We start from the raw sequence: 27,446 nt of genomic DNA, 5'->3' as shown, positions 1-27,446 counted from the left end.
TGGCAAACTGGCCATTGAGGAAGACCAAGGGTCGAAACGCGACTGGCCAAATGGATCAAGTTTATTGAGCATTTTCTGTCTAGCTGTGAAATGCTCTGTGTATGTCATTTTTAACATATTTTATACAAATTATAAAATTTTATTTTTTACCTGTTTCCTTAACTTCCTTGTTTTCGTTTCTACTGTGTTAGGTTAAGGTTATCACCTCTTTGTTGCAGTTATATGGAGTCAGACCATTGGTCCATCTAGCCCAGTATTGTCGACACTGACCGGCAGCAGTTCTTCAGTATTTTAGGCAGGATTCTTTCCTATCCCTACCTGGAGATGCTGGGGATTGAACCCAGGACCTCCAGCATGCTCTACCACTGAGCTATGGCTCTTGGTTGTACCTGGTTGTACTTCTTCAATCTGGTCAGAAGAACCACTCACCAGCAGATCCTCAATCTTATTATCTGAATTGTCAATTTTGTCATAAGCTGAGCAGCTCCCGTATAAGTGATTTAAAGCTAGGGGCTGCATCTGCATATAACATTTAACCGTGGTTTGGAATTGTTGTAGGTCGCAAGCTGAATATGAGCCAACAGTGCGATATGGCTGCAAGAAAGGCAAATGCTATTTTGGGCTGCATTAATAGAAGTATAGCTTCCAAATCACATGAGGTACTGGTTCCTCTCTATTCGGCCCTGGTTAGGCCTCATCTAGAGTATTGCATCCAGTTCTGGGCTCCACAATTCAAGAAGGATGCAGACAAGCTGGAGTGTGTTCAGAGGAGGGAAACCAGGATGATCAGGGGTCTGGAAACAAAGCCCTATGAAGAGAGACTGAAAGAACTGGGCATGTTTAGGCTGGAGAAGAGAAGATTGAGGGGAGACATGATAGCACTCTTCAAATACTTAAAAGGTTGCCACACAGAGGAGGGCCAGGATCTCTTCTCAATCCTCCCAGAGTGCAGGACACGGAATAACGGGCTCAAGTTAAAGGAAGCCAGATTCCAGCTGGACATCAGGAAAAACTTCCTGACTGTTAGAGCAGTACGACAATGGAATTAGTTACCTAGGGAGGTTGTGGGCTCTCCCACTCTACAGGCCTTCAAAAGGCAGCTGGACAACCATCTGTCAGGGATGCTTTAGGGTGGATCCCTGCATTGAGCAGGGGGTTGGACTCGATGGCTTTGTAGGCCCCTTCCAACTCTGCTATTCTATGAGTCTATGTACTTGTTTGTTGCATTATCCATGAAGTGCTTTGCTTTGCAGATGAGCAAACAAACTGTGGCTTGTTTTCCCTAACTGGGTCTGTTCAGACAACACACTAAGACATGGTTAGGCTACCATTGCAGCAAATGGTAAGTGTTTAAACTGTGGCTATGTAGCCACTATGGTTAGGAATGGTTCACATGACACCATGCTAAGTCATGGTTCACACAACATGCTATGACATAATATTTAACTCAAAATGCTTAGGCGCTGCACCTTAGCATGCCATCTGAACAGGATCTTTCTGATTTGTTTTTGCCAGCTTTCAGAGCAGCTTTGTTTTCAAGCTGTTCTTGGGGGGTACTTCTGTTCCAGGGCAGACAGCAATGCAAACAACCCAGGAACAACCCAGAATTCTGGGTTCAGACATCACAACAAACCACGATTTAAATAAGCCAGGCTTCAAAAGCCAATAAAAACATGGCTTTTATTTGTGGTTTGTAGCTGATTAAGAAACCATGGTTTGTGGGGATGGATTCACACACAGCCACAAGCTAGATTTCAACAAACCACACTGTAACTTTGTGTTATGTGTGAATCAGGCTACTGACTTACATCTTTCCTTTTTCTGACTTTCCAATATGTGGGTTGGGAGCTCAGTTGCTATCCCCACATTACTTTCCAGAGTAGTACTTTCCTCAGGTTAATATTGCATGTCAATGAAGTTTAATTAGATAGATGCTATTTATTAATGTTATAGCTTCCTCCTTTAGGTTTTAAAAGAGCACAGAGATGTACTGTCAAAATGGTTGGAGACCATGTAGAAATACATAATGTGATTCTGAAATGTTACCGTACACTTTGATATGAAATTGCCTCATTTTCCTGGAGCACAGAAGAAAATACATAATTTTCTTTAAAAAGAACTGTGTGCTTAACCGTCTCCTATTTTGAGGCTGAAAATTGTCACCATCAGTTCTAAGTTTTCTACCAAACAGGGTGAATCAACGTTTGGTTAATAGAGGAACTTTAGTTCCTCCATTTCTTGGCTGTCATCTGTGAGTGATCCAGCAGCCTTTCGACATGGTTCACTTAGGATTTTGCCTGCCAGCAGCCTGTAGAAAGTTCCAATTGTCTGTTAAGTCTTCCACTACTTTCATAAAATAAGTCCAGACAATCTTTATAGCTGGGATTTCCCAGAAACTTGAAGCTAGTATGCCAAAATCCTGACCGTGTTCCCAGAGCTGGTCAGGATGTCTATTTTTTCCCCTCAAATACATCTGATCTATGTTGCATAAAGAGCACTCTGGGGTCGTATCCAAATAATCTTGATTCAATTTAACTACAAGGAACATGGCAGCATATTATCATGGGCAGATGTAGAACACAACAGTACCCAGTTGCCCGTCTGGTGTGGCCAGCCAGCCAGCCAGTATTTTGGTCCAACTAATGAAACTATGGTAATCAGTATCAAGGGTCTGAAAAGCCTGTCAACTCTAGATTCTATAACCTGGTATATTCTGCTCTGATTTCTTCTCGCTACCTTCCAGATTTTTTCTTGACTCCACCAGAGCCATGGCAAATTTATCCAGCCTCTGCCTGACTCATCAGATTTTTCCTTTCCCTGCCCAAGGACCCATTATTTTTGAAATTAAAAAGTGGCTATCCTATGTCATGCCCAGTTTTACATAAAATTAGTAATGACAACAAATCATATAGCATGGACGTGTGGAGGTGGGACAGGAAGATGGAAGGCAGGCCACATGCTTGGCCAGATTGGCAGAAAGGAAGTGTCCAATCTGGTCCACAGATAAATAAGAAGCAGTCGTCGTCATCATCATTGTAGTTTTTCCAGCATTTTATACCCTGCTCTCTAGCCAAAGATTAACAATAAGATAGTCCCTACCTGTCATGTCTTCCCTTGATGCTGAGGCCTCAGAGGAAGAGTCTGATTCAGACATAGGAGAATCCGATTTAGGGCCTAGTCAAGGTTTGGATTGTCATCAAGGTGCTGTGAATTCATCTCTGCCTGGTTTCACAGTAGATTGTATTCATGAAGCGGCAGCTATTCCTTCCCAGCTACAGCCAGAGCTAGGTTGAGGAAAAAGTGCCTGAGTTGCCCTAGCCTGAGGAGCAGGAGACAGACTCAGCCGAAGAAGGGTCATGCCCAAGGTTGTCTTCCAGGCAATGCCAGTGACTGAAAACGAGAGGAAAAAGAACCAGTCAAGTGGAGTTCTCAAGTCCAGGCTAAGTGTTTCCTATAAGGCTGGATTAGCAAGTGAAGAACTCCAGTTGCCCTGCAAAAAAGCTGGCACACAGGCAAAAGAGGCTTGTGGGTACAAGGTTGTTGATCCTGGACACCCTTTCACTGGGACTAAACTTGAACCCTGAAGTTATGCCTGCCTTGAATACTGTGCTTTGGGACCCTGTCTAGGATTATAACACTGGACTGTAAGACCTTGGGCATGTCTACACCACAAGGGTGTAGAGGGAGGATTGCAGACTTACCAGCTTCTGCAATCCTCCCTGGGTGTCCAGATGGCCACGTGACGTCCCAGAAGGATGGCACAGACGCCATTTTTAAAAAAAACACAGGAGAGGAGCGCATGGGTGCTTCTCTGCCAAAGGTAGGGGGGAAACACCCACTCCCGCTCCACTCACCCCACCCACCCCCGATGGGCACAGAGTGCCTGAAGAGCTCCGTGCCCCATGCCCAGTTCCCAACTCCTTGCATTTAATCGCGAGGAGCCAGGACGAAACTGGGACAGCCACCCACACCTCCTGCAGTCTCGGGACGATCCCAAGACCACAGGGGAAATAGAGCTAAAAGCTGTCCCGGTTATCCTGGGGAAATGGAGGGATCTTTCTTCCCTGCCCCCGGGATCCCCTGCGTGTCATGTGGATGCACAGGGATGATCCCTGGGATAAGGCAGGGAAGACATGCCCCTTGTTTGGATTATCTGGGTTTATTTGAATTTGGGTTCATGAAGGACTCAGATCCGTGGACTCTGGTGAGGTGTCTGGGTTTGTGTCCTGCTGTTAAAGGAGTCTGCTGTTTCTTTAACACAGGTTTGGTTACTGATGTTGTGAGGAAGCCAGACCTCACACTGCTCTCAGGCTTATAATCTAAAAGACACAACACAAAAGGAAAAATTATTGGGAGGAAGGAGGGGGGGAAGCAAGCTCTCTGCAGCTGTTCCCTCTGTGGTTGCTGTATGGAACCAAGTTGGTTTTCCACTTGCTATGATGTTTATCCTGGGAGGCAGGGGGAAATAATTAGGAGTGATGGCCTGATGAAGCTCTTCAGTGAAAGATGAGGCTGAAGATTGGTAACACTACCAGTAAAGATGGCAGTCATGATTGCTACTCGGACCCTATCAACACGGCAGATTTAGTGCTGAGCAAGAGCACATTAGGCTTATTTGTGACAGATGATGCTGTCTCCAGTCACCTAAGATGCTGATGACATTCAGTTCAACTCCCCCACCCTCTGCTCAAAACCAATGTATGGGGGTTTCTAGTACTATGTGACCCGTGAAAATGGTTTTTAGGTAATGTATACTCCATTTTTCTTGCTTCATGTGCCCCTGATGGACCAAAGTGATTACATGAAAATTCGGATATAGCCAGAGGGTGCTTCTCATCTCATTTCCATGTAGATTGGTCACAGAAGGTGTTATTGATCAGACTATAGATTACATTTAACATTTTATATAAAGAAATAAGGAACAAAAACAGATTTGATAAGAGGCCTTTTCGAGTCAGAATGCTTTACATTAAGTAAAGACTGGACACCAAATTGGTCATCTTAGTCCTGATTGTTGCTGCATTCTAAAACATCAAGGCTTATATTTAGCTGTAGCTAAACACTCAACTATCCTTTCTTAAATGGAAGGAGTGAGCAAAGTGTCTCTAGTTTGTGGGAGTTTAGTTTAAGCCAAAGGAACAAAGAAAATAAAGGCAAACAAACCAAAGGCTTTAGGAAAAGCTGACATACCAGTAGTAAGACAAGGCCCTGAGGGGAAATTGGCAAAAGAAATACAGGAGAAAAAAGTATAATAGGAAAATGAAATTGGGGGGAAAGAAAAATGTGAGGGAATAGAAGAAGCTAAACGAGAGACAAAGACACCATCCATGCAGGGGGGAAATGGGTTTGACAAAGGGCTGGTCTGTGCTATGATACAGGGCTTCCTGGAGTCATGTGCTCAAAGGATGCCAGGTCCTTCATCTTTCTGAAGTAAGCATTTCTGTTCTTTTTGGTGTTTGGCTTGTTCCTGGAGCCTGCTGCTCCTTATAGACTCAAATAACGCAGTGAGCTTAACATGTCATATTCTCTGCCAAAGACTCCAGTTGACTTCACTTGAAACACTCCTGAAGCATGGTGTTTTAAGAAGCGAAAATGCAATAAATCATAATCTGGAAGAGAAGCATGCAACAGCACTATAATGAATTTCACAGCTGACATACGGATGTTCAGTGAAGAAAAATATATATATAGAACATCTCAGAGAGAGCCAAATACCCTTGGGGAACATAATAAGATTGGGGTCAGTCAGCAACGCAAAGAGGAACGTCTATTTCTGGAGAAAATAATCTGATGTTTTGAAGCTGTTTGTGGGTGGTTGTTGTTTGTTTGTTTTTAGAGATGGGTGACTTATCCCAGAAATAAAACAAGCTATTTGCTAAAAAGTAAAATCTGACTTGAAAAGTCTCCCAGATCTGCAAAACATCCACTCTGCTAGTGCATGATCCAGAAACTGCAGTTCAGTTAATTGGTTAGGATGACCTTCACCAACCTGACGCCCTCCATTTGTGTTATACTCTACCTCCCATCATTCCCAGTCATCATGTTGACTGGAGACCATGGGAGTTGTTCTCCAACACAACTGGAGGGTCCTAGGTTGAGGTAGCCCAGTGGGGAATCAATCAGGAATTTGTCTCTGGCCCACATTTTAATCTGAGATGGAGAAGAAGCTTGCATCATCTTTGAAATAAGAATTATGAGCTCCCCAAACTCATATCTGAACCCAAGCTCAGCAAACTTCACCAGCATCACTAGTGGGGTTTTTAAAATCACATAACAGGCCTGGAGATTTTGGAATATTGGTCTCGACACCTATTGTAGTATATATGTACTTTTAAGATAAAATTTATTTGAGAAGCTGTAAGCAAGTATGATGTCTGATCTGCACATTTGTCTGGGAGGTGTGAATTGGGTGAGTCCACTTCAGCATTTAATTCAACAAATTCCTCCCCATCCCTAATATAGACAAATGTGCAAAAAAAAAAATGCTTTGACTTGGTTAGAACATTGCCTGAGCTCGGAGACTCAGCCTGACCTCATACTTTGCCTCACTTCATTTCCCAACACCTTGGATGATATTCCCATTGATCAGAATGGGAAAATCTAGAAACACACTTTTGGAAAACTGAATGAAATGGGCAAGCATAGTAGCTCCTTCTAAGGGGATGAAGCCTGTCAAATTGCAGACTGGCAGAAATGTGCAGGGCTTTCTATGCTAGGCATGTTTGAAGTTTGAGGGGTTTTTTGTTTGTTTGTTTGTTTGCTTGCTTGTTTTTTAAGAGGGGAGATGCTGTGATTTCTCTATTGCTTTGGAACATGTACTTCAAGTTTACATTCAAGGTAGAGATACCCATACCTAAGTTACCTAAGTTCAGGGTTTTTTGTGTAAGATGAACAATTAATGTTTGGGTGGTTATCATTTTTAAGGATGTCCTTCTCCCCCTGTGGTTATGTGGGTGATTTGCTGTGTTGTTCATTGTGTGAATTGTGTAAATGTGTTACACATATGCACATGAATGTACACACAGAGACACACTGTAGTTTTTGGTGCAAACTATCTGCCTCTAAAGCCCTCAGGGCTGCAGCCCCCTACAGTTTCAGGCTGACAGGGTGTGTGGATCCTGCATGCATTCAAAGCTGAGAAACCCAAGTCAGAACTGGGTTTAAAAGCAGTGGGAGAGGAAGCAGTGGAAGTGGCAAGATCCCTGTCCTCCACAGCTATGCTGGTTGCCTGCAACTGCTGCCCCCATCATACATGTTGCCTTCCTTTAGCAGGAAGGTGGTGTTCTGGGGGCTGCCTGTACACTCTGTGCAGTCATGCTGCATTGTTTATACGATGCAGCTGCCAACTCACAGCCACATCAGGCTTTCCCCTGCCCCTGAAACTAGGTTTTCAAAGTGGCGATTTACTGCAATGTTTCAATTTGCTCTGAGGTTCCAATATTGCTTTTGTGTCTGGTGGCTTTGGTTTGGGTTATCCACAAGTGGGCATAGCTCTGGGTAAGCAGGGAACATAGGACAGGGGCAGGTGCGACAAGCGGTTTTTCCTGGCCAGATAACCCACACTCCCTCCTGCCGTCTGTCTTTTTTTCATTTTCACCTCGCAGCAGTGATGCGGCAGGATTTTGAGGGAACCACCTGCCAACACGGTGTTGAATAGACACCTCTATGCTATCCTGAAACACCAGCAAATGAGGAAGTATTGGAGGAACTTGGTTAGATTGTGGGAACTCAGTGGATTTCACATACAGTACCTGACTTGGGAGTTGGTGTTGTTGACCACCCACTGAAGAGGCAGAGGGGGAGGAACAGAAGAGAAAAAAGAGAGGTCTTCATTATACAGGACATCTTTTTTCAGATTTTGTCATTCTAATCAAGTGTACGATTTGTTTATGTTCACAAATCCAAGGGGAATCAGTGATTATGACAGCAAGCTCTTATAACAAGTTTTACAGGATCAGAACCTGAATGCAGCAACTGCCCCGAAGATTCAGTGTTAATAAGCTACTAATTGAAAATTATAGGAATTGCCCACTACCGATCAACCAGACTTTGAGTTAGGAGGAAATAGTACATTCACATATTCCCACAAGTCTTTTTCTCAAAACACTGATTAGAAGCAGTGGAGGCCAGTGCTCCAATGTCAGTGGGGCAGTGAATCCCCTCTGGGTTTCAGTCAGAACTCTAAAGGAGATATCCAAGGTGCCTCCTTTAGAGTTCTGACTGTCCCACTAACATCAGAGCCATCAAACTCTGCTGATGAGAAGTCAGGGAAACAAACACACAGTTTGCCATATAGCTAAGCACCCTATACCCCATAGAGCAGAGGTGGGAAGCCTCAGGCCATTGGGCCAAATCTGGCCTTCCTGGGATCCAAATCCAGACCAACACGCTTCCCCAGGGGACCATGCCACGTCCTCCTGCTCCAACCCCTTTCCTAACCCCTGATCATTCGGTCGTTCCCTGCCTTTGGGACTTTTTTCCCCATTCTAAGAAATTGAAATGCTTAGATACAGGCAGTAGGAGGTTTAAGATGAAATATGCCGGTGTTTTTGTATTTTGGTCATGACCCTTTTGCTTTTGCCCCCACCCACCACTTGAATCCAGATCCCAAGAGCTTCTTCGAAATGTAATTTGGCCCTCAGCTGAAGGAGGTTCCACAGACTTGCCATAGAGTTAGACCCTGTAATGTAGACCAGTGGTCTTCAACTACTGGGTCCAGCTAAGATCAGTCGAGATGGTTTGCAACAAAGTTGTTGCCGCCATGTTGGGCATGGAGAAATTGTGAAAATGGGTCCCATATTGCAGTTTGGGAGTCTGAGGTAAGTCTCAGGTCTGGACCAGTTGAAGACCACTGATGTAGACCATTAACAACATTAAACAGAAATTTGCATGCATCATGCTATTCAGTTTTTTCCAACCTAGATGTTTAAGGCTTGGATATCAGAATGTCATTCATTTCCCCCTCCCCCCCAGTAACTAAAATGCTTTTAGGACCCAGATCTACAGCCACAAGCGAGAAATTCTGTTTTCTTAAAGCATTTTCTTGAAGTCTGTGGATGTCTATTTTAGAACTGCAACCTTTTCTTCCTGTTTTTGTTTTTGTTTTGTACCATTAAAGCAGAAGTGTGCTTAAAAGAAACTGCTTTAATTTGAATGAAGGTAAATTCAGCTCCTGCTATGCCCTGCCCTTTGAGGGAATAAAGACAAAGTCAATTCAACAACTCATGCAGCTGGGAGATCGTCGTTCGAAAAAAATGTGTAGACAGGTTGCTCAAACGATGGACGTTGAATTTTTACAATAAAAATTATCGATGCCGACTGTGGATAATTTCCCGGGCGCTAAGTGGCATTTTGTCTGCTGTGTCAAAAGCAGCTAATCAAGCCCTACTTTGCAGTGCAGCATTGCACACTGATTGCCCGGAGGCTCTGTGCTCTGAAGCCGACCAGAGTTGCTATGGGAATCAAGAGGGCACTTGGAGACAAGATTTGGGGCTTGGCTCTTTCCCGTCCGTGGCTGCTGGAGTTACAGGAATGAATGAATGAAAGAAAAGGAAACGGAAAGGAGGTGGCAGTGAAGCTCAGGGAAATGCATGCATGTCAGAGGAGGGACTGCTGGAGCCTGAGACTATAGAATGGAGAAGCGCAAGGGCACTAATGCACCAGGCACGGCTTAGGTTGGCTGGACCTTATTCCTGCTGTAGAGTTAATAATCTCCTGAAACTAAGACAAAAGTCTGGCTGTAGCAAGTCTCCAGAAAGATGGGATCCAGCTCATCAACGTACCGACCCAAGTGTGTTTATTTGAATATTGATGGAAGAATTCAGAAGGTACTCTTTCACTCCTTGTATATTTGCAGCTACCGTCTTTGTTGGATCACATTTGCATTCAACCGGATTGGCTGTCCAGCTTCTCCTTTCCCCCCGTTTTCTTTTCTATATCGTGAGCTGTAATTGTGTCTTCGTTCAGCTACAAATATTGCTGCCTTTTGTGAAGCAGTCTTGAAATGGGAATAGTTTCATTGCTGCACAATCTTTGGGTGGCTTTTTTTGTTTTTGTCAAATGCCTACACTAAACAGCAAGAGAACTCTGAGAGCGAGCTAACGGTCTCAAGGTAGCAGAGATTTGGAATGGGTGTGTGAATTCTCACGAATTATCTTGTGCAATTACTGTGTGTGCTACTCTAGGTGGGAATACAAAGTTACACAGGACTTGGGGGGTTCTGTGACAGGTTTTGTGTGAGCAGATCATAATGTAAATGCAAACGTTACTTACTTTTACAGATCCAGGCTAAGAATGGTAGGAAGCTTTCAGTTTTGGCGTAGAAAAGTGTTCTAAAATTATACTGCATTACTTTCCAATAATGCTTGCCCTTGGTGCCTACAACTCTTTTCAATGTGCCGTGTGTGTGTGTGTGTGTGTGAGTGATAGAGCATAAACTTCTATCTTAACTTTCAATATGATTTTACTATGGCTGGCCTCAGCAATGCATAGATTTTAAGAAAGGAGAGAACTAAATGAGAAAAATGACAGAGACTTGTTTGTACAAATGCTTGTTTCCCAGTTCATAATCTGCCCTTTATAAAAAACAATGGAAAATAGGTGGTCTAAATGTGACTGAAAACCTCCAGTTAGTTTAATTTTTGAGGTTTATATTCCAAGTCATTTTGTCACTCAAGTACTTTTGTCCTGTATGGAGATTGAGAATTGCAGGTTGTCAATTGCCTCTTTCCTCTGGATATTAAATTAGCCTTGTGGTCCAGTTTAGGATAATCTTCTGTCCTGTGCTGCCTTAATACAGTCTGCAACTATGTCATCCTAAAGCAGCAATCCTGTATACACACTTAACTGGGAGAAAGCCCGAACAGCTCAATGGTACTTACTTTTGTGAACCACCCAGAGAGCTTCGGCTATTGGGTGGTATAAAAATGTAATAAATAAATAAATAAATTCTTCTGAGGAGATGTGCCTAGGATTACGTGGTAAGGGGCCTTCCAAATGCAACTTCAGTGCTTATAAATAAAACGCATGGGCCTCTCTAACACCAGTGGGCTTATATCCCCACATCCCCTTGCTGTGTAATGGTAGTGGTTGGGATTGCCCTTGCTTTTGTTGTGGGGTTTGGAGTGAGAAGAGCAGGGGTGCAAAGCTTCCTGTCATTGGCAGGAGATCACAGCAAAAATGACAATCAAATGCCTTGCCATTTAAAATGGGGGAGATGGGGGGGGCGTTGAAGGGACTTTTGAGATCCCTATGAAGGATGCAGCATGCATGAGTGGTTCTCAAGCATTTGTTATGATGTCATGCATTCCATACACATGGCACTGGTGCAAGTATGATTATTCATATTTTGAAAAGCATTTGGAAACTTCAGCTGGAGCAAAACTATGACTAGACTTTTGACGGGTTTCCATTCTGCGGAAAAAGAGCCACGCTGGATCAGCCCAAAGGCTTGCTTAGTTCAGCATTCTATTCATACAGTGGCCAACCAGCTGGCTGTGGGAAACCACCAAATAGAACTTGAGTGCAAGAGGACCCTCCTGCCTTTGTTTCCCAGCAACTGGTATACATAGGCATACTGACTTCAGTACTGGAGGTACTATATAGCCGTAAGGAATATATAGCAAACAGAACTAGTAGCTATTGATAGCCTTATTATCCATGACTTTGTCTAACCCTCTGTTAAAGCCATTGCTACATCTTGTGGTAGTGAATTCCATGTGCCTCTGAACTACACTGGTGATCTCTGGCTTTACACTGAGTTTCACTGGTTTCCAGTCCATTTCCAAGTGCAATAAGTTCTGGTTAGTTCCTTTTAAAGCCCTACACACACAGTTTGGTACAAGGATTACTTAAAAGGTTCACCTTTCCCATATGATCCTTCCCATCCACTGTCATCATTATCAGAGGCCCGGTCCCACATCCCATCATTGGGCCAGTTGGCGAGGATGCAAAACAAAGCCTTTTCACCTGTCTGTGGAATGCCCTTCCTATGGTGGTCCAGTTGGCTCACGTTTTATTGGCTGGTTGGCATAATTTTTCACTACATAAATATGAGCACTAATTAGTACAATTGCTGTGGCTACAGGTGGGGAAATTGCATTTTCCCAGCAACATCAAAATTGACGGGAAATGCAATTTCTCTGTGATAGAAGTGTTATCTTGGGCGGAGTGTGTGTGTCATCCGGATTCCCCACAAGACTGTGCATTTCTCAGGTGAAGAAAAGCAAAATAACAACCTGGAAAGCTCCTCAGGACCTTTGACTACATGACCATATGCCTTTAATACTTCTTTTCTTCCTGCCTTAGTCAAACCATGCTCATCAGATAGGAGTAGCAAAAGGAAGCCCACTGGAGGCAAGCTGGAGCTACACAGATAGACGGAAAGTAGCAGGCAAAGGAAAAAGCAGCTGGATGGCTGTTGGCTCTGATGTCAGTGGGACAATCAACCTGCTCCAGGTTTCAGCCAGAAGCAGTCAGAACCTTGGATCGCTCCTTTAGAGTTCTGGCTGAAATCTGGAACGGATTCAGTGCCGCACTGACATCAGAGCCAACATCCTCCCTGGCTGTAGGGCAGCTGGAGGGGGAAATAGGAGAGTTGTAGCCCAACGCATCTGGAGGATGTTAGCTTGGGGAAGGCTGCTCCAGGGGGCTGAAGGGAGAATGTTTCATGATAAAGAAATTGCTGGCCTTGATCTGCAGAACCATGGAGAGCTCCAGAGCAGCACACTTGCTCCAACCACTGCCAGAGCTGAACAAAACCTTGTTTTTATTGGTATAAGCCTTAATATCTGGCTCGAGCTCCATCCTTCCTTGGTGCAGAGGGAGTCCTCCGGGAGTCTGCCCTGGAACAGACTCCCTTGATGCTCTGTGATTTCTTGATGAGACTTCTGGCATCTCAAGTAATAGGTAGTGGGTGAACATGAGGTCCTAAGCAGTTGGTGAGGCAGATTCTCAGGGGTGTCCAGCCACCTGCTTGATTGGCCTGGGCTGCCAGCTCCTTTGATTATGTCAGAAACTGCTGCTTCCTTACTGGTCAGCGTCTCATTAGACTGGACTGCAGGTTCATGTACACTCTTATGCCACACCTTCCAGAATTGCATCTAGGTATCATGTGCTGGGAGCTGGGCATTGGATCACCCCCTCCTCTAAACTTGTACTTGGCCCACTGAACAAGCTTTGGACAGTCACAGAGAGAGGAAGCCATTTCACGTCTTCCTTTAACCCAAAGGTTGCCATCTTGTGACCCTGTGGTCACAAGATTACCTGCACCTCCCATTATCCCTCACCATTGGCTCTGCTGGCAGCTGGACCAAAACTTTTGGATCCCTTCCAATTTCAGAAAATGAATAATTGTGTGATGCATATAATTGGCACTTTTTGACCAAGGTGTACAAAGCTTCCAAAATTAACATATCACCATTCACTCTAGCCTTTGGTATTTGCATTGAAGGTAATATCTCTGGGATTATCAGTTCCTTATCTGATAAAGGGGTATCTGAATTCTATTAACAACTTTGAAGTTTTAAAATAACTTATCATAGACCTGTTTTAAACTCGGGATTCCATGCTTCCATATCCAAAATGCCATACCATTTGGAGGTCCTTCACATAACACTTTCTAAACAGACTTTCCCCCGCCCTCCAAAACTGCTGCAGTGAAAACACACGTAAGAGCCTGATTTTGTCCCAGGATTATTCTCTAAAGAGCTCTCATATTATTGAAGAACCTGGAAGAAGAACTGGTGTCTAAAAGGGCACTTCAAATTCTAACACAACAGCTTGATCTATAGATGTTATCCATTTCATTTATCAGTGATGGAATTCTATCTGGTGCTTGGTAGAGGGGGAGACAGATTCTATTTTATTTAGTCAGAGTTCAGTTAGGGGTAATGCAGGAGATTATTTTTCTCCACACATAACAATACAATCAGGTGAATTTCAACCTTCATCTTCCAAGGAATGTGGTTTATGGAGAGAGCTCATTAAATGAATTTTAGGCTAACCTTCGACTTGACCCCATAGTGAGGTAAAATCCTCTTTATGCTATTAGCCCATAAATTTGAAAGGATTCATTTCAAACCACAAACCACAGTACTTAGATGCATTACAATGGACATGAGCATACATAGAAGCATATGTGCAGATTACAACTAATACTATGTGTAAATACAGTATGAATATATGAATACATGGATCCAGTTAGAGGATTGCTCTCTGGCCAACTACAATGATGTAGTCCAGCTGACTCTCAAATAAAATTGTTAAATTATAAGTTACAGTCATATAGGCAAGCTTGGTTACTTTGGGTAGTTTTTGGAAAGCCAGCATTAGAGGATGAGACTGTAGCTCAGTGTGTTGGACAACTATTGAAGGGTCTCTCTCTCTCAGGTGATGTGACTTTGAGAATACACCAGACAACCTTCTAACAATTTGTGTGGCAAAGAGCAAGAATAGTCTCCTTGTGCTATACCCATGGGAGTGTAGGTTGGATGTTGAAGAGGAAAGCATGCATGATAGCACTCTCCCACACACACACCAAATTCCAGCCCTCCATTTGGATAATTTTAAAAAGGGGGTCTCCAATGGAATCAATGGAAGCTTCCCCCTTCTGTTAACCATTCCCCCCTCCCCATGTGTGTGAAATATGGGGAGGGAATGGCTGGGGAAATGGTTTAACCTCCGTCCCAATATTGCATAGCTAGATTATGCATGACTAGACCAACGTTTAGTTTGGCCCTTAGTCTAACCCTATTCAGGTGTTCCATATGCCCAGTTTAATTAACACACAAGAAGGGAGAGCAGGGACAAGCACGCTAGCTCCTCTTTCCCTGTGCCACTTTTCGCCTCACCCTCCATCTGCTGAAGATGAAGGTCTGCAGCAGGGAGCCCCTCTCTGTCTGTTGGGGCTTCTCACGAGATTTTGCTATCTGGGAAAATCAGGGTTCTAAATCCTGCAGGAAGCCTCAATGGATATAAAGGGCTCCCTGCTGGAGACAGGTGCTCTCAATGCATGGAAGGGATGAGAATGTCTGTGGGGACAGTGGTGGAGATACAGTGCTCACCCTCACTTTGCCTCCTTGTATGTTCATTAAAGCCATATACGAAATGCCTGAATAGGGCTTCTATGGTGTAGATGCTCCCTCTGAAAAGTAGTTCTTTGTGTAGCACCATATTCTACTTTGGGGGCAGACATGTGCTGAAAAGAGCAGAGCAAAGAGAAACGCTTTTCAGGTGGTTCCTTTCTTTTTGGAATAGAAAAGATGCTTTAGATCATCATCATCATCATCAATCTTTAAAATACTAATCCCACAGTTTATACCCTGAGATACTAACCAAATCAGAGTGAGTGTTTTATGGTGTTTACCTAGGCCATTTGCAAAACGCCAGAGTCAGAGAAGACTAACAAACTTTTATTAAACTGTAAGGTAGCATCAACATCTGTATGACAATAAAGTAATATATTTATTATGTGCCTTGGTTTTGCTTAGCCATCACCTCTTATTGCTTGGATAAAGAGGAGCATCTGCTAAATTTATGGTGTCTCCCAGTTTTGGTTTTAATTAACCAGGATAACTATCTGACTTCCATTTGCTCCAATTATATTGCCATATCTCACTTATCTTGCATTCATTCTGTTCAATGATAATTAATTTCAAGGCTCAATGGCCCGGCACATTTTTGAAGTTCATTCTAAGTTCAACAGCAATAACATTACATCTCCATTGATTGCATTCATCACCCATTAGCAGATTGGTAACATTCTGTAAGCCTGTCCTTTTGCTCCGACGCTTCCTTTTGCTGTGATCTTTTCTTCTGCTAAGATTTCAGGCAGCTCTGAATCTCATTAATTTAAACAACAAACAGTCATTGTAGCTAGGTAGGAATTCCAGAACAACCACCCTTTGTCCAAAATTTGTCTTTATTGTGGAAGGGGGGGCAGGGATCACCCAGAAAGATATATCCTATAAAGATAGGACTTTATGAAAGGTGATAATAAATGAATGAAAAACGAAGCCCTTATGTACAAAATTATATTCTTACATTAGACACTGTAAAAATGAGCCACGAGCTCCTTTGAGATGAAGCTTTTATAGTGCTGTTACTCTGCCTCATTTACAGAATTTTACTGAGAGTCTAGGTGTTGTCATCTTCCACTGGAAACTCTCCCACATTTTTCCACTGCTTTTTATGTCTTTTTTCTTACTTTACAGAAGGAAAGGGAGAACAGCTTTACCTGTAACCTAGAGCCTTTCACAAGGCATTTATTGTGCTCTAGTGATTCCCCCACTCACGGTAGCTTGCAGGTGCTTTACACCTTGCAGGTATCATCACCCATGCTTTGGAACCATTATAGTGTGTGTGTGTGTGTGTGTGTGTGTGTGTGTGTGTGTGTGTGTGTGTGTGTATGTGTTTCCTAATAAGAATAGTCTGTTATTTCTGTGAATGGTGGCATGAAGCCCTGGTGTATTTGCAGAGTTTTGCTATACTGTAGTGTCATCTAGTGGCTGTGTAATGCAAATACAGGAAGAATCTGTGATATTTTAAAATATGTGGGAGCAGTAGAGCCACCTCAGCAGGTGTCAAGAAAAGTGCCCACAGATGCCACATTGCCTACCTTTATTCAGTGTAGCAGCTTCCCCCTCCCCCTCTTCTCCTCTCCTGTTGAAAATCACCTATTTACTCTTTCAATGTATTTTCCCCCTCCACGTGGTTTCACATAGATGTATGCTTGAAATTTGTTGGGGGGTGGGAGCTGAGAGGAATGAACAGTGCAGTACCCCAATATCTCTGGTACTAATCTCTTCCTCCACATACGGCTCGACCGGGTGCCACTTTGAGGAGTTCCATTTTGTCTTATTTAATCTATTGTAGCAGGGGTGGGGGACGTCTTTCAGCCTGAATGCCAAATTTCATTTTGGAGAAGCTCTCAGAAGGCCATATTTTGGGGTGGAGCCAAAGGCAGAAGGGGTGGGGCTAAAATACTAGTATATTGTAACTGAAAGTATGTTGTAGCTGAAAGCTCTTGCTACCAGTAAGTAAGCCTTAGGAGAGGCATTTCATCCTTTTCGAATGGGGTTGGGGGAATGCAGAAAAGTCGGGAGACCACCAAATGATCACTGATTGGGCAAAAGGGATGGGGTCTGGGAAAGGCTGCCTGGGGACCCCCAGAGGGCTGGATTGGGACCCTAGGAAGCTGAATTTGGACCTCAGGTCTGAGATTCCCCTCCTCTGTGTTTCAGAGGTAAAATATATGGTCAAATATTATGCAAATTGCCTTTGGGGGCCCTGCTAATTTGTTATGTTCAGTTTGTGAGTGTGTGCATATACAGCACATACATGCAAATTATGCTAGCCGTTACTCTCTTGTTAATCTGATTTTTATTAATAGATTGTCTTAGGTTCCTAAATATCCCTTTTATTATTTGTTCGCTTCACAAACAGAAAATACGATAAAATGACTTAAAGGGCTTGAAAGATTAAAGACTGGGAACCAGATGATATTCAAAATCAGATGTATTTAAGTGCTAAAATGGTTGTGTAAATTAATGCCACATCTACAGGATGTAGATTAAAACTGCCATTAGAAGGTCTTGTTTTGTCTTCACTGTTTTTATTTCCTTTGGAAGGTGGCCTTCAGTAAGTACTGTAACTCGAGAGATATTATGGACCTCTTCTGCATTGCAACTGGTTTACCAAGGTAAATACATTTTCTGACGCAATTCTGTTCTTTATGTGGGCTGCTGATGCTATGTTTCCAAAACGCTATGTTTTTTCTTTTCATACTTATGAAGAAAATAGAAATATCACAAAGCAATTGCCACTATCTCCTGCTATGTGCAGGAGAAGCAGCGGGATCAAAACAGCCCACTTCAGTGGGCCACATGCACGTTGTTTACTTCCTCTTTCAAAAGAGGAAGTAATGAGGGACAAATGTGCGGGTGGAAAAGCCACAGTAAACAAACATGATTTCCCCCTGTATGATGATGCTCTTAGTCACTATGCTACATCAGCTCTGATTTAGAGGGCCTTCCAAGGATCTCAATGGGCAGGCATATTTATACAGAAGCTGGTGGTCCTATATTGACATTGGACCCAAGCTGTTTAGAGATTTGAAGTTTACAGCCAGCATTTTGTAATACATACTAAGTATACATAGTACCAGTCTGTAGTATAATAAAGCCGTGATGCATGATTTTTGAAAGCTTGTTGATAATAAGATTATGATGTCATCTTCTGGAATGAGACCTGAGCCAGGATTAGGTCCTGTTTGTCCAGGAATGGATATTAAAGATGCAGCAAGTGTGGGCAGGTTACCACTACAGAAGCTCTTCTGTTGGCTCTCAAATATCTCTGAATCCTCCCATGAATGCATACAGAAGTGGAATGGACGTGTGCAGTTCATCTCTGTTAACATTAGTGTGACTCTGCCATTGACTTCATTCAGATGTGAAAAGCACCAGTGACTCATATGTATCCTGTATATTAAAAGCCCGTGTGAAAATGAAGTGGCTCATGAAACAATCTTCTTTTTTCTTCAGTGGCAGGAACCATTTTTAGTTCAGAACTTTCACTGATAGAATAATTTGAGGGTTGGGTCACCTGGTTGTAAACGCATCATTTTTTATCAGTGCTGTGCTGAAAATTTCTCCCGCCTCTCTCCTCCAATTTGATAGAGAAGATACTGTTTCCAAAAAGAAATTCAATAGTGAAGAAAATTTTGGAGAAATTCTCATGGGTTGGGTTTGGGGGTTTTGTGTTCAACTTATTTAGGAGGTGCCTGGAGATAACCTGTTTTTCACTCTCCTGCAGCCTGAGGCTTCCTTGGCTTCTCAGACTTTAATTAAAGCCCAGGGGAAGATATCATGAGGTAATTCTTCCCAAAGGGCTTTTTCAATTCAGGAAGCATAGGCAATCTGAGAGGAGAGATGTGTAATAGAAAGAAAACAAACACACTGCACCCTGAACCACCACTGAGTGATTAGGTAAACTCAAAAAAAATCACAAAAATAAATTATAAAACACCCTGAAAATGAGACAGAACAATAGAAGCCCTTTCATAGGATAAAGAAAACTTCCAGGAAATTGGTGGACAGATTTAGACACAACACTAGCTCCACTTCTTCCCTGGAACTAGACATAACACTGCCCCCCTCACAACTGCATTCTGGTGGATGTAAAATGGGAAGGGGGGCTGTGCAAAAAACAACAACACACAATTTAAAAAAGCCCTTACACAAAAAAGAAGCTGTGCTACAAAGTCCTGCCAATGGTGAGCCTTACCTGTGAGAAACTGTTGAAAATTTCTCCTCTCCTCCGAGAAATTCGGTGAAATTGTCCCCCCAATTTCTCTGCCCACAAATAGGGTGGAGAATTTTGATAGGCCATTTGTTCCCAGCTCTATTAAAGAAGCATTTGTTATAAAGAGATGCATCTGTTAAAGATGCATTGTGCAAGATGTTAATAAATAACTTACAGTTTCAGAAATGACTAATAATATTGTTACAGAATCTATTAGATCACTGGACTAGAATTGTTCTTCTTGTGTCCTTACAACACCTTTCAGACATGTGCTGTTCACAACTGTAACATGCAATCATCTCATGTTAACCCTTTTATAATTGTGCTCATATTGAAAAGTGTGGCCCATAAAACTCTGCAAGTCCACAGTATGATCAAGTCAATGTGCTATGCTGTTTGTGTCTGCTCCGCTGTTAATGTAGGTCAAACAACGTCATCAGCCTGTGCTATCGAACCTTTCCACTCTGTTGCCCTTAGAGGTTTTATTTAACAATCTAAGCCGTTCAGAAAGTGCTGAAAGAAATCCATGCTTCTCACAAAGGTCCAACATGGATTCAATCTGTTATTGCTTAATTTGTCCAATCGCAGGTACCAGGATTAACTTGCCTGGTAACTCCGATCACTGACCCAGAAAACATTTCCCGCTGGCCTAGATGTGCCTGTGCAGATTATAGCAAGGGGAAGATGCTCAATATATGCTCAAAGACACTCCAGAGGCCCTGCAGCTGCAAAGTGATAAGGCCATCAATCTCAGAAGCTCATTCGATTGTTCCAGATGTTTATGCTGATTTTCCCTGGCATTGCATGTCAGATAGATAGGAATCAGGTCTGGCCTGCAATGTAACGCATATACCTAATGTTCACTGTTTTAAACTTTTGTAAACCACCCAGAGAGCTTCGGCTATGGGGTGGTATATAAATGTAATAAATAATAATAATAATAATAATAATAATAATAATAATAATAATAATAATAATAATAATAATATACTTTTGGCATTTCGTAAACACATGCATTAATGAAGCATTCTGGAAAGTTCTGGAAAAGGTGCCAGAAAATGCTCCTCCTTTTTCAGAAGATACTGATGCAAATGCATTAATGTCGGGTGTCTTTGAGCCTTGGCATTTCGATTTTTTTTCTCAGCAGGTGTACACATGAACAGGTGATCCAAACGCAGCGAGAAAAGTGAAAGTGCTGTTTGCCCTAACAGCAACTTGCACAGGAGAAAGCGGCTCAGTTTCATAAGTGAGGGTCTAGGGCTATTACTCGAAGCCAGCTGGGAAGACCCTGGGCCAGACGGGGGCCCTCGGATTTCTCATTGTCTATCCCTGAAACACACATTACTTTTCTTTGGCTCTGAAAGTGATAACATAGGCCTGTTTTGCATGTTTTCAGGCTTGGATGACATTAAAGGGGGATTAGACAAATTTGTGGAGATAAGGCTGTCAATGGCAACTAATCATGAACTTACATATTATCTTCAGTATCAGAGGAGTATGCCTGTGTATGCCAGTTGCTGGGGAACTCAAGCAGCAGGGTGCTATTACACTCATGTCCAACGTATGGGTATCTCACAGACAGCTGCTTGGGCACGGTAGAAAACTATATATGCTGTGTTGGATAGGCCTTTGTTCTGATCCAGCACAGTTCTTCCTTTGTTATGTTACAGGAAGTGATCCAAGACTTAACTTGGACACACTCTTTGCATATTACAGCCAACTGTGAAAAAAAGAAATGTGAGTCACCTGTTTCCTCTTTCACCACTTTCTGTATCACAGAGGCAAAAACTATGAGAAAAGGCACCACTATATTTCGTAAATATTAAAGATGCATACCTGTTTCAGAATTTTATAGCCAGAATGTTCCATGTAATGAAATGGAGTATCTCACTGATACAGGTAGGGGATGAATGTATCACCTCACAATAATATTGGGTACAGAGGAACATAGAAAGCTGCCTTATACTGAATCAGAGTCTTGGTCCATCTAGCGCAGTATTGTTGACACTGACTGGCAGCAGTTCTCCAGGGTTTCAGGCAGGTTTTTTTCCAGCCGTACCTGGAGGTGCCAGGGACTGAAGCTGGGACCTTCTACATGTAAAGTTGGTGTTCTCAGCTATGGTCCTTCCCCCATCCTATTTCACAACCCATTGCCTGTGCTTTGGGCCTTTTGTGGTTCTAAAAATAACCTGAAATAAGCAGAGACTATTGTTTCCAGAACAGGGCAGCAGAGCTTGCAGAAGGGAGATCCGCAGACCTGTTTCAATCCAGGGGAAAAGTATTTCCACTCACATCCAGGGCCGGATCTACACTAGTCTTATAATGTTGCTAGTGTCCCTTTCTAATGTGGTTCTCTGTATTGGTTCTCTGTATCACGGGGCACACTAGCGTGACTTACGTTTAGCTGTAACGTTACTGCAGGGCACATTGTTAATTTTTTTCCGTTGTTCTCCCTCTTCTCTGAGAGTTGCAAAGTTGCTGGGTTTGCTCCGCCCACTGCCTGCCTCATTCCTAGCCAGCAGTGCAGGGCAATAGTCATAAGCACACACAAACTCCCTCCCAAAACATCTTAACACAAGTCCCAGGGAATTGCCTGAATGCATAAGAGCCAACCACTTCATTGAAGCTAAGCTGGGGTTGGGTCTGGTCAGGGTTTGGATAGGTGACCAAATTGAAAAGTTTTAGCAGCAGCCCCGTTTTGGACTGGGAGCAAAGACCCTTGTTTATTTTCCTGCACAGAGCTACAGTGCTCCTCAGCTCCTTTGCAAAGAGGGGGGAAATGTTAAAAAAAAATCATAAAAAATCAACCGATGACCCAATTTGATTCAAATTTGGTATTTGAATTACTGTGCCAATTTTGGTGTCTTTATCTATAAAGCTGACGCAGATGTAAGCATTTGTTTAAAATCCTGCTCCTGTGCCCACAGCAGCGGCTCGGGCGAATCTTTTGCAAAAGGAGCACAATTAAGGCAGGAGTACTTCACAATCAAAGCAGATTATAAGGTGGAAAACTTCTGAGTCCTTTGCATGCAATTGTCAGTGATTGCCCAGTATAACGCTGGTGTGATTTATCTGCTGTAGCAGATAAGATAGCAAACGGGGCAAAGGAAGGAAAACAGGAAGTGAGCGGAGCAAACCCAGCAGCTCTGCTACTCTCAGAGAAGAGGGAGAGGAAAATTGCCAGTAGAACGAGGCACATGAATCTGTAGCCGCGCTAGAACTAAGAAATAGAAGTACAACTCATTTACAACGTTAGAGACCCAGGGTCACGTGACACTGTGTGTCACAGTAACCCATTCAAAACGTTAGAATAACATCAGTGTAGACTCCCACCAGGATGATTTTTAGCAGCATAAAAGCCACATTGCAGAAGCAGTGGATCTAGTCATTCATTTGGTATTGTAAGAGGGATTCTCTGTGTACATGCATGTGCATAGGCCTCTTCCACACACAAAAGAGTCCTGATTGTCTAGAAGGTTCTTGTTTGCATAGGTGAAGCCTACATACAAAGGAGGCTGGTGACTCCGAGGTCAGTGGGGCTATGAATCTACTCTGGGTTTCAGTCAGAGACAGTCAGAACTCCAAAGGAACTATCCAAGATGCTTTCCACCTTAGAGTTCTCACTGGTTCTGACTGAAACCCAGAGTGGATTCACTGCCCCACTGACATTGAAGCCACCAGCCTCCACTGCCTCCACACATACACTTGGATGTCCACAGGCTGCCTTTCACCCTACTGTTGAAAGTGCAGCCTCTGGGGGGCACGGGCAGTGTATGCCTCAACATCAGGGGAGGTGGCTTGAAGTCATATCCCATTTATCCCCACAACATGTCAGGGCATTTCTTTGAACAGCCCTATCACATCATTGTCAGTTACATGTTAGATGTAACCAACATCAACTGCCCAAGAAACTCAGCCTGAGAATATCTCTTCAAACTGAAGATTCTTTGTGTCCCATGATGTAATTCTCAGGCTTGCTTCCTGGTTCTAACTGCTCTCTCTGATGACAGTTATGTTTTTCTGTTGACAGTTGATAAGACGTCTCCAAGAGGTCTTGTTTTGTTTATCTCTCCACCACTCCTAGTTTATCAATGTTTCAATATTTGTTATAAAAATAAAGTAATTCACAATTTTATTGTTCTCTACCATTAAAGTATTATCTGTAATATTGTTCTTTAAGAACACATGCATTTAGACTTCCGCCAATATTACATACCTCCTCAAACATTTAGGCGGTCTCTATACGAGGCATTTATAATGTGCTCATGATTGTTCACTCACAGATGTTTGTGGGCCTTTTCCACAACATCGTCAGTCTCTGATGCCTCTCCCATCGTTTTCAAGTGGGAATCTGCAATTTTATAAGTCACCAAAAATGTGGTATTAAATCTAAATCAATATAGCAGCACCATCATATGGGAAGGAATAGGCACGAACAGCACACATCTTGTGCCAGTTGTAAACTCGCGTAGACTTCAGAAGACAGCTCTGGTAAGGCTGCGGGTTTTTCGCTTAATGTAGAGAAGCCCTAAGACTGACACCTCTTCAGTCTTTTAGTCTGTACCAGAAATCATTTAACAGTATTCAGCAGTATTCATTTGGACACTTTGTATTTATCTACCTCTCTATTACATTTATAGCATGCCTTTCATCTAAAAGAGCATCCAAGGAATTAATGGCAGTTGTTTCTCAATTTTCTCCCAAAGGTTGCAAATCTGTGATTTGATTTGTCAAATAAACATAGTGCCTTGTTATCAAGTATACGAGATTACACAAGAGTCTAGGGATCTGATTAACTGAACCTGGCTTTGAACTTTGCCTTCTAGGAATACAACCATTTCACTTTTCACGGCAGATGACTGCATGATATCCATTGATCCTACAATGCCAGCAAACTCCGAAAGGCAGGTATACGTTCTGGTAATGCTTCATCTCCTCTCCTCCTTGTGTGCTGTATTGGACTTGGTACACCAGGGAACGAGCAATTTTTCCAACAATTCCTAAAGTGAATAAAGCAGTGTTTTATTCACTGGTTGTATTTTTTGCATGACTGGTATAAGACAATATGCAGTGGGAAACAGCAAAATTCCTCTATTACAGTTCTAGAGGCCCTTTCACTATTTTTTTAAAAAACAAACATATAAAATGCTGCAAGAATTAGTTCATGTGAAAAACCTCTTTTCCCATCCCACTCAGATTCCTCTGGGGGCTTACACTTCCTTATGCTCACAGCTTTCCCTAGTCCTTTACTAGAAGAAGCAAACCAAAACATTTTTCTGCCCGCAGATGTGTCTGGAGGTGCGCACTCATTAACGCACAGCCTAAGGCTCCACTTTTCCCCCAAAGCTGCTCTTAATTTTCCCAGGCCTCTTAGGGTCTGCTTTGGCCCTGTTATTTTTTCCTCACCACAGCTGTTTATGCTGCAAGTTATAGTTTTCTTCCCCACTGTTCTTTCCGGTCTAATCCTTGGGGTCACAAACAGGGAATGTGTTTTTGCCCTCAATTAATGTTCTGCAGGACTTGTGTATGTCGCCAGAACTTTTTGAACACAGCCAAGCCCCTGTGAGGGGGTAGGGGGGCAAAAAATGCATGCTCTTTTCCCTGGATAAATTGGAAACACAAGCTCCATAACCAATTTTTCTTCCCATGTTTTATAACTCTGAAATCATTTGAAAGTGTGACTGTCTCTCTTTTGTCTCTTGCAGGACTCCATACAAAGTGATACCTGTAGCCACTGGACAACTAATAGGTAAACAGTATTTCAGCCAGAATGTAATTTTAGCGTGCTTCTCAAGTTTGTAAATCTAAATTCAGGTGGGTAGACTGAATCATGTTCCACCTAGATGGATTTAAATCCAGTATAAGTTAAGTGCCTTTCAAGCAATAGAACTGAAGACTTTACTGTAGATTTTAGCTTCATTGGTTTTACTGAGCCTGTGCTTCCCTTTACATATGAGATCTGTGCAAAGGGAGCTCCCTTTTTCATAGGTTCATCCCACAATACTGCCAAGGAGGCTTTGCTTGTGGTGCCCTTGTGGAATGTGGCCCATGGAGCTCACACATGTATCAGGGCCTTTTTGGTGGTGAAACCCCAGCTATAGAATTCTCTTCTGCTAGAGATTCGGCTGTTTCCCATGTTGTTGTCGTTTAGGTGCCAGTTAAAGACCTATTTATTTGTACAGGCTTTGGCGGACTAGACAACTGCTCTCATATATTTTAGACTCATGGCTTTAACGTTATTTATGTGGCTGCTGTGTTTTATACAGGTTGTTAGCTGCCCTGGGTTCTTTGTGAGGAAGGGCAGGATATAAAATAAATAAATAAATAACGTTTGAAGCCTTACAATGATATGATGAGAAAGACCTGTGGAATTGACCCCACCCACTTGTTTGCCAGTGTTGAAATGTGATAGCAGCCCCATGGCATGAAATTAGAGATATTTCACACTTTTCCTAAACCTAACGAAAGCAATTTACACTTAAATTCCATTGAAATTAATGTTTGCAACTAACAAGTGTCAATGTGCAACTAGCTTTCTCTAGGTTGGCGCCTTTATGGGTTGCACTCAGAGGAGTCTGTCTGTCAGGAAAACAGCATCCAACAGCATTTACCTTGCAGTCTCCTGTCCTCCCCCCCCCCCTCAAGATTTTATTTATTTATTTATTTATTTATTTATTACATTTTTATACCGCCCAATAGCCGAAGCTCTCTGGGCGGTTCACAAAAATTAAAACCATCATAAAACAACCAACAAGTTAAAAACACAAATACAAAATACAATATAAAAAGCACAACCAGGATAAAACCACGCAGCAAAATTGATATAAGGTTAAAATACAGAGTTAAAACAGTATAATTTAAATTTAAGTTAAAATTAAGTGTTAAAATACTGAGTGAATAAAAAGGTCTTCAGCTGGCGATGAAAGGAGTACAGTGTAGGCGCCAGGCAGACCTCTCTGGGGAGCTCATTTCACAGCCGGGGTGCCACAGCAGAGAAGGCCCTCCTCCTGGTAGCCACCTGCCTCACTTCCTTTGGCAGGGGCTCACGGAGAATGACCCCTGAGAAGGACCTTAGGGTCCAGGCAGGTACATATGGGAGGAGGCGTTCCTTCAGATAACCTGGCCCCAAACCGTTTAGGGCTTTAAATGTTAATACCAGCACTTTGAATTGGGCCTGGACCTGGACTGGCAGCCAATGAAGTTGTAAAAGGACTGGCGTCATGTGATCTCGCCGGCCAGTCCCTGTTAGTAAAGATCTCTTCCAGAGAGTTGCGTGATCATTTTTTGTTGGGGGGGCTTCAGGGCAGAGGATGGGCAGGGTAAACACCATTGCCCTGTATTTTGAACCGATGTTTAAATGGCAAAATACGCCTACAATAGCATCAAATGCCGATAGCAGACACATATCTAAATCTCTGGGTTTTCCACGCAATAAGCACAAGAAGTAGGGCTCAGTCTCTTCCCCACCATCAAGGTTCTGTTCATTGCATCAAAATACAGCCATTTAAATATTCTGGTTCCATACACAATTCATAGTACCACACATGGTGGAGTGGGGTGGGGGTGACCATTTTAAACATGAACGCTACTCATTCATCATGAGGGGAAAATGCAAAGTGTAAATAAGTTCTTAGGAGCTCTTAACAGATATAATATTTTTTAAAATAAAAAAAAACCCTGCAGAAGAGAGGAACTTGTGTCAGTCAAAGAAAGAATTATGTTTTGGTAAGCAGAAAGAATTATGTTAGATAAGCAGAAATGTGTTTTTCACAACATTGGCCCAATCTAGAGAATGGTGTTTGGTTTAAGTTCCACTGAAGTTAGTGGGACAAACACAACTAACTCCATCTAGCTCACAGTTCTTATATTTTACTTTTGCCTCTTCCGAGCTTGTAGTGCTGCCCTGCAAGTTTTCAAATGTAAGGGCTGAAAATATATTTTCCAGAGAAAGGTGGGGTGCTGAAATTTTCAGCTGAGACAGGAAAGAGATCTACACTCCCCACAGCTCATAATAAAATCACAAAAGCTGGCAGGCTCAGCAAGAAAACAGATGGAAAAGGAGAAGACAAAAGAGTTAGTGTTTCATAGGCAGTTATCATTTCCGAGGCACTTAAAACTGCACTAGTGCTTTCCGTAGAACTGCAAAT

At 42.7% G+C, this 27,446-nt stretch overlaps 2 protein-coding genes across 2 annotated transcripts in view; one reads left to right on the top strand and one right to left on the bottom strand.

The window, feature by feature from the left end:
- Positions 1–27,446, bottom strand: part of WDR4 (WD repeat domain 4) — a 208,983-nt gene that overhangs the window by 83,560 nt on the left and 97,977 nt on the right. The window lies entirely within an intron of this gene.
- The window catches only part of PDE9A (phosphodiesterase 9A), a 77,499-nt gene continuing 59,601 nt past the window's right edge, over positions 9,549–27,446 (top strand). The window contains exons 1-4 of the mRNA XM_063126588.1: positions 9,549–9,827; positions 17,628–17,698; positions 24,126–24,203; positions 25,005–25,048. Of these exons, the coding sequence (XP_062982658.1) occupies positions 9,759–9,827; positions 17,628–17,698; positions 24,126–24,203; positions 25,005–25,048 (262 nt within the window). The 5' untranslated portion in view covers positions 9,549–9,758. The remainder of the gene's footprint in view (positions 9,828–17,627; positions 17,699–24,125; positions 24,204–25,004; positions 25,049–27,446) is intronic.

This window comes from Elgaria multicarinata, chromosome 5 (genome assembly GCF_023053635.1).
Source record: "Elgaria multicarinata webbii isolate HBS135686 ecotype San Diego chromosome 5, rElgMul1.1.pri, whole genome shotgun sequence".
Lineage (NCBI taxonomy): Eukaryota > Metazoa > Chordata > Lepidosauria > Squamata > Anguidae > Elgaria > Elgaria multicarinata.
Note: the sequence above shows the minus strand (reverse complement) of the source record. Positions and strands in the feature narration are given on the sequence as shown.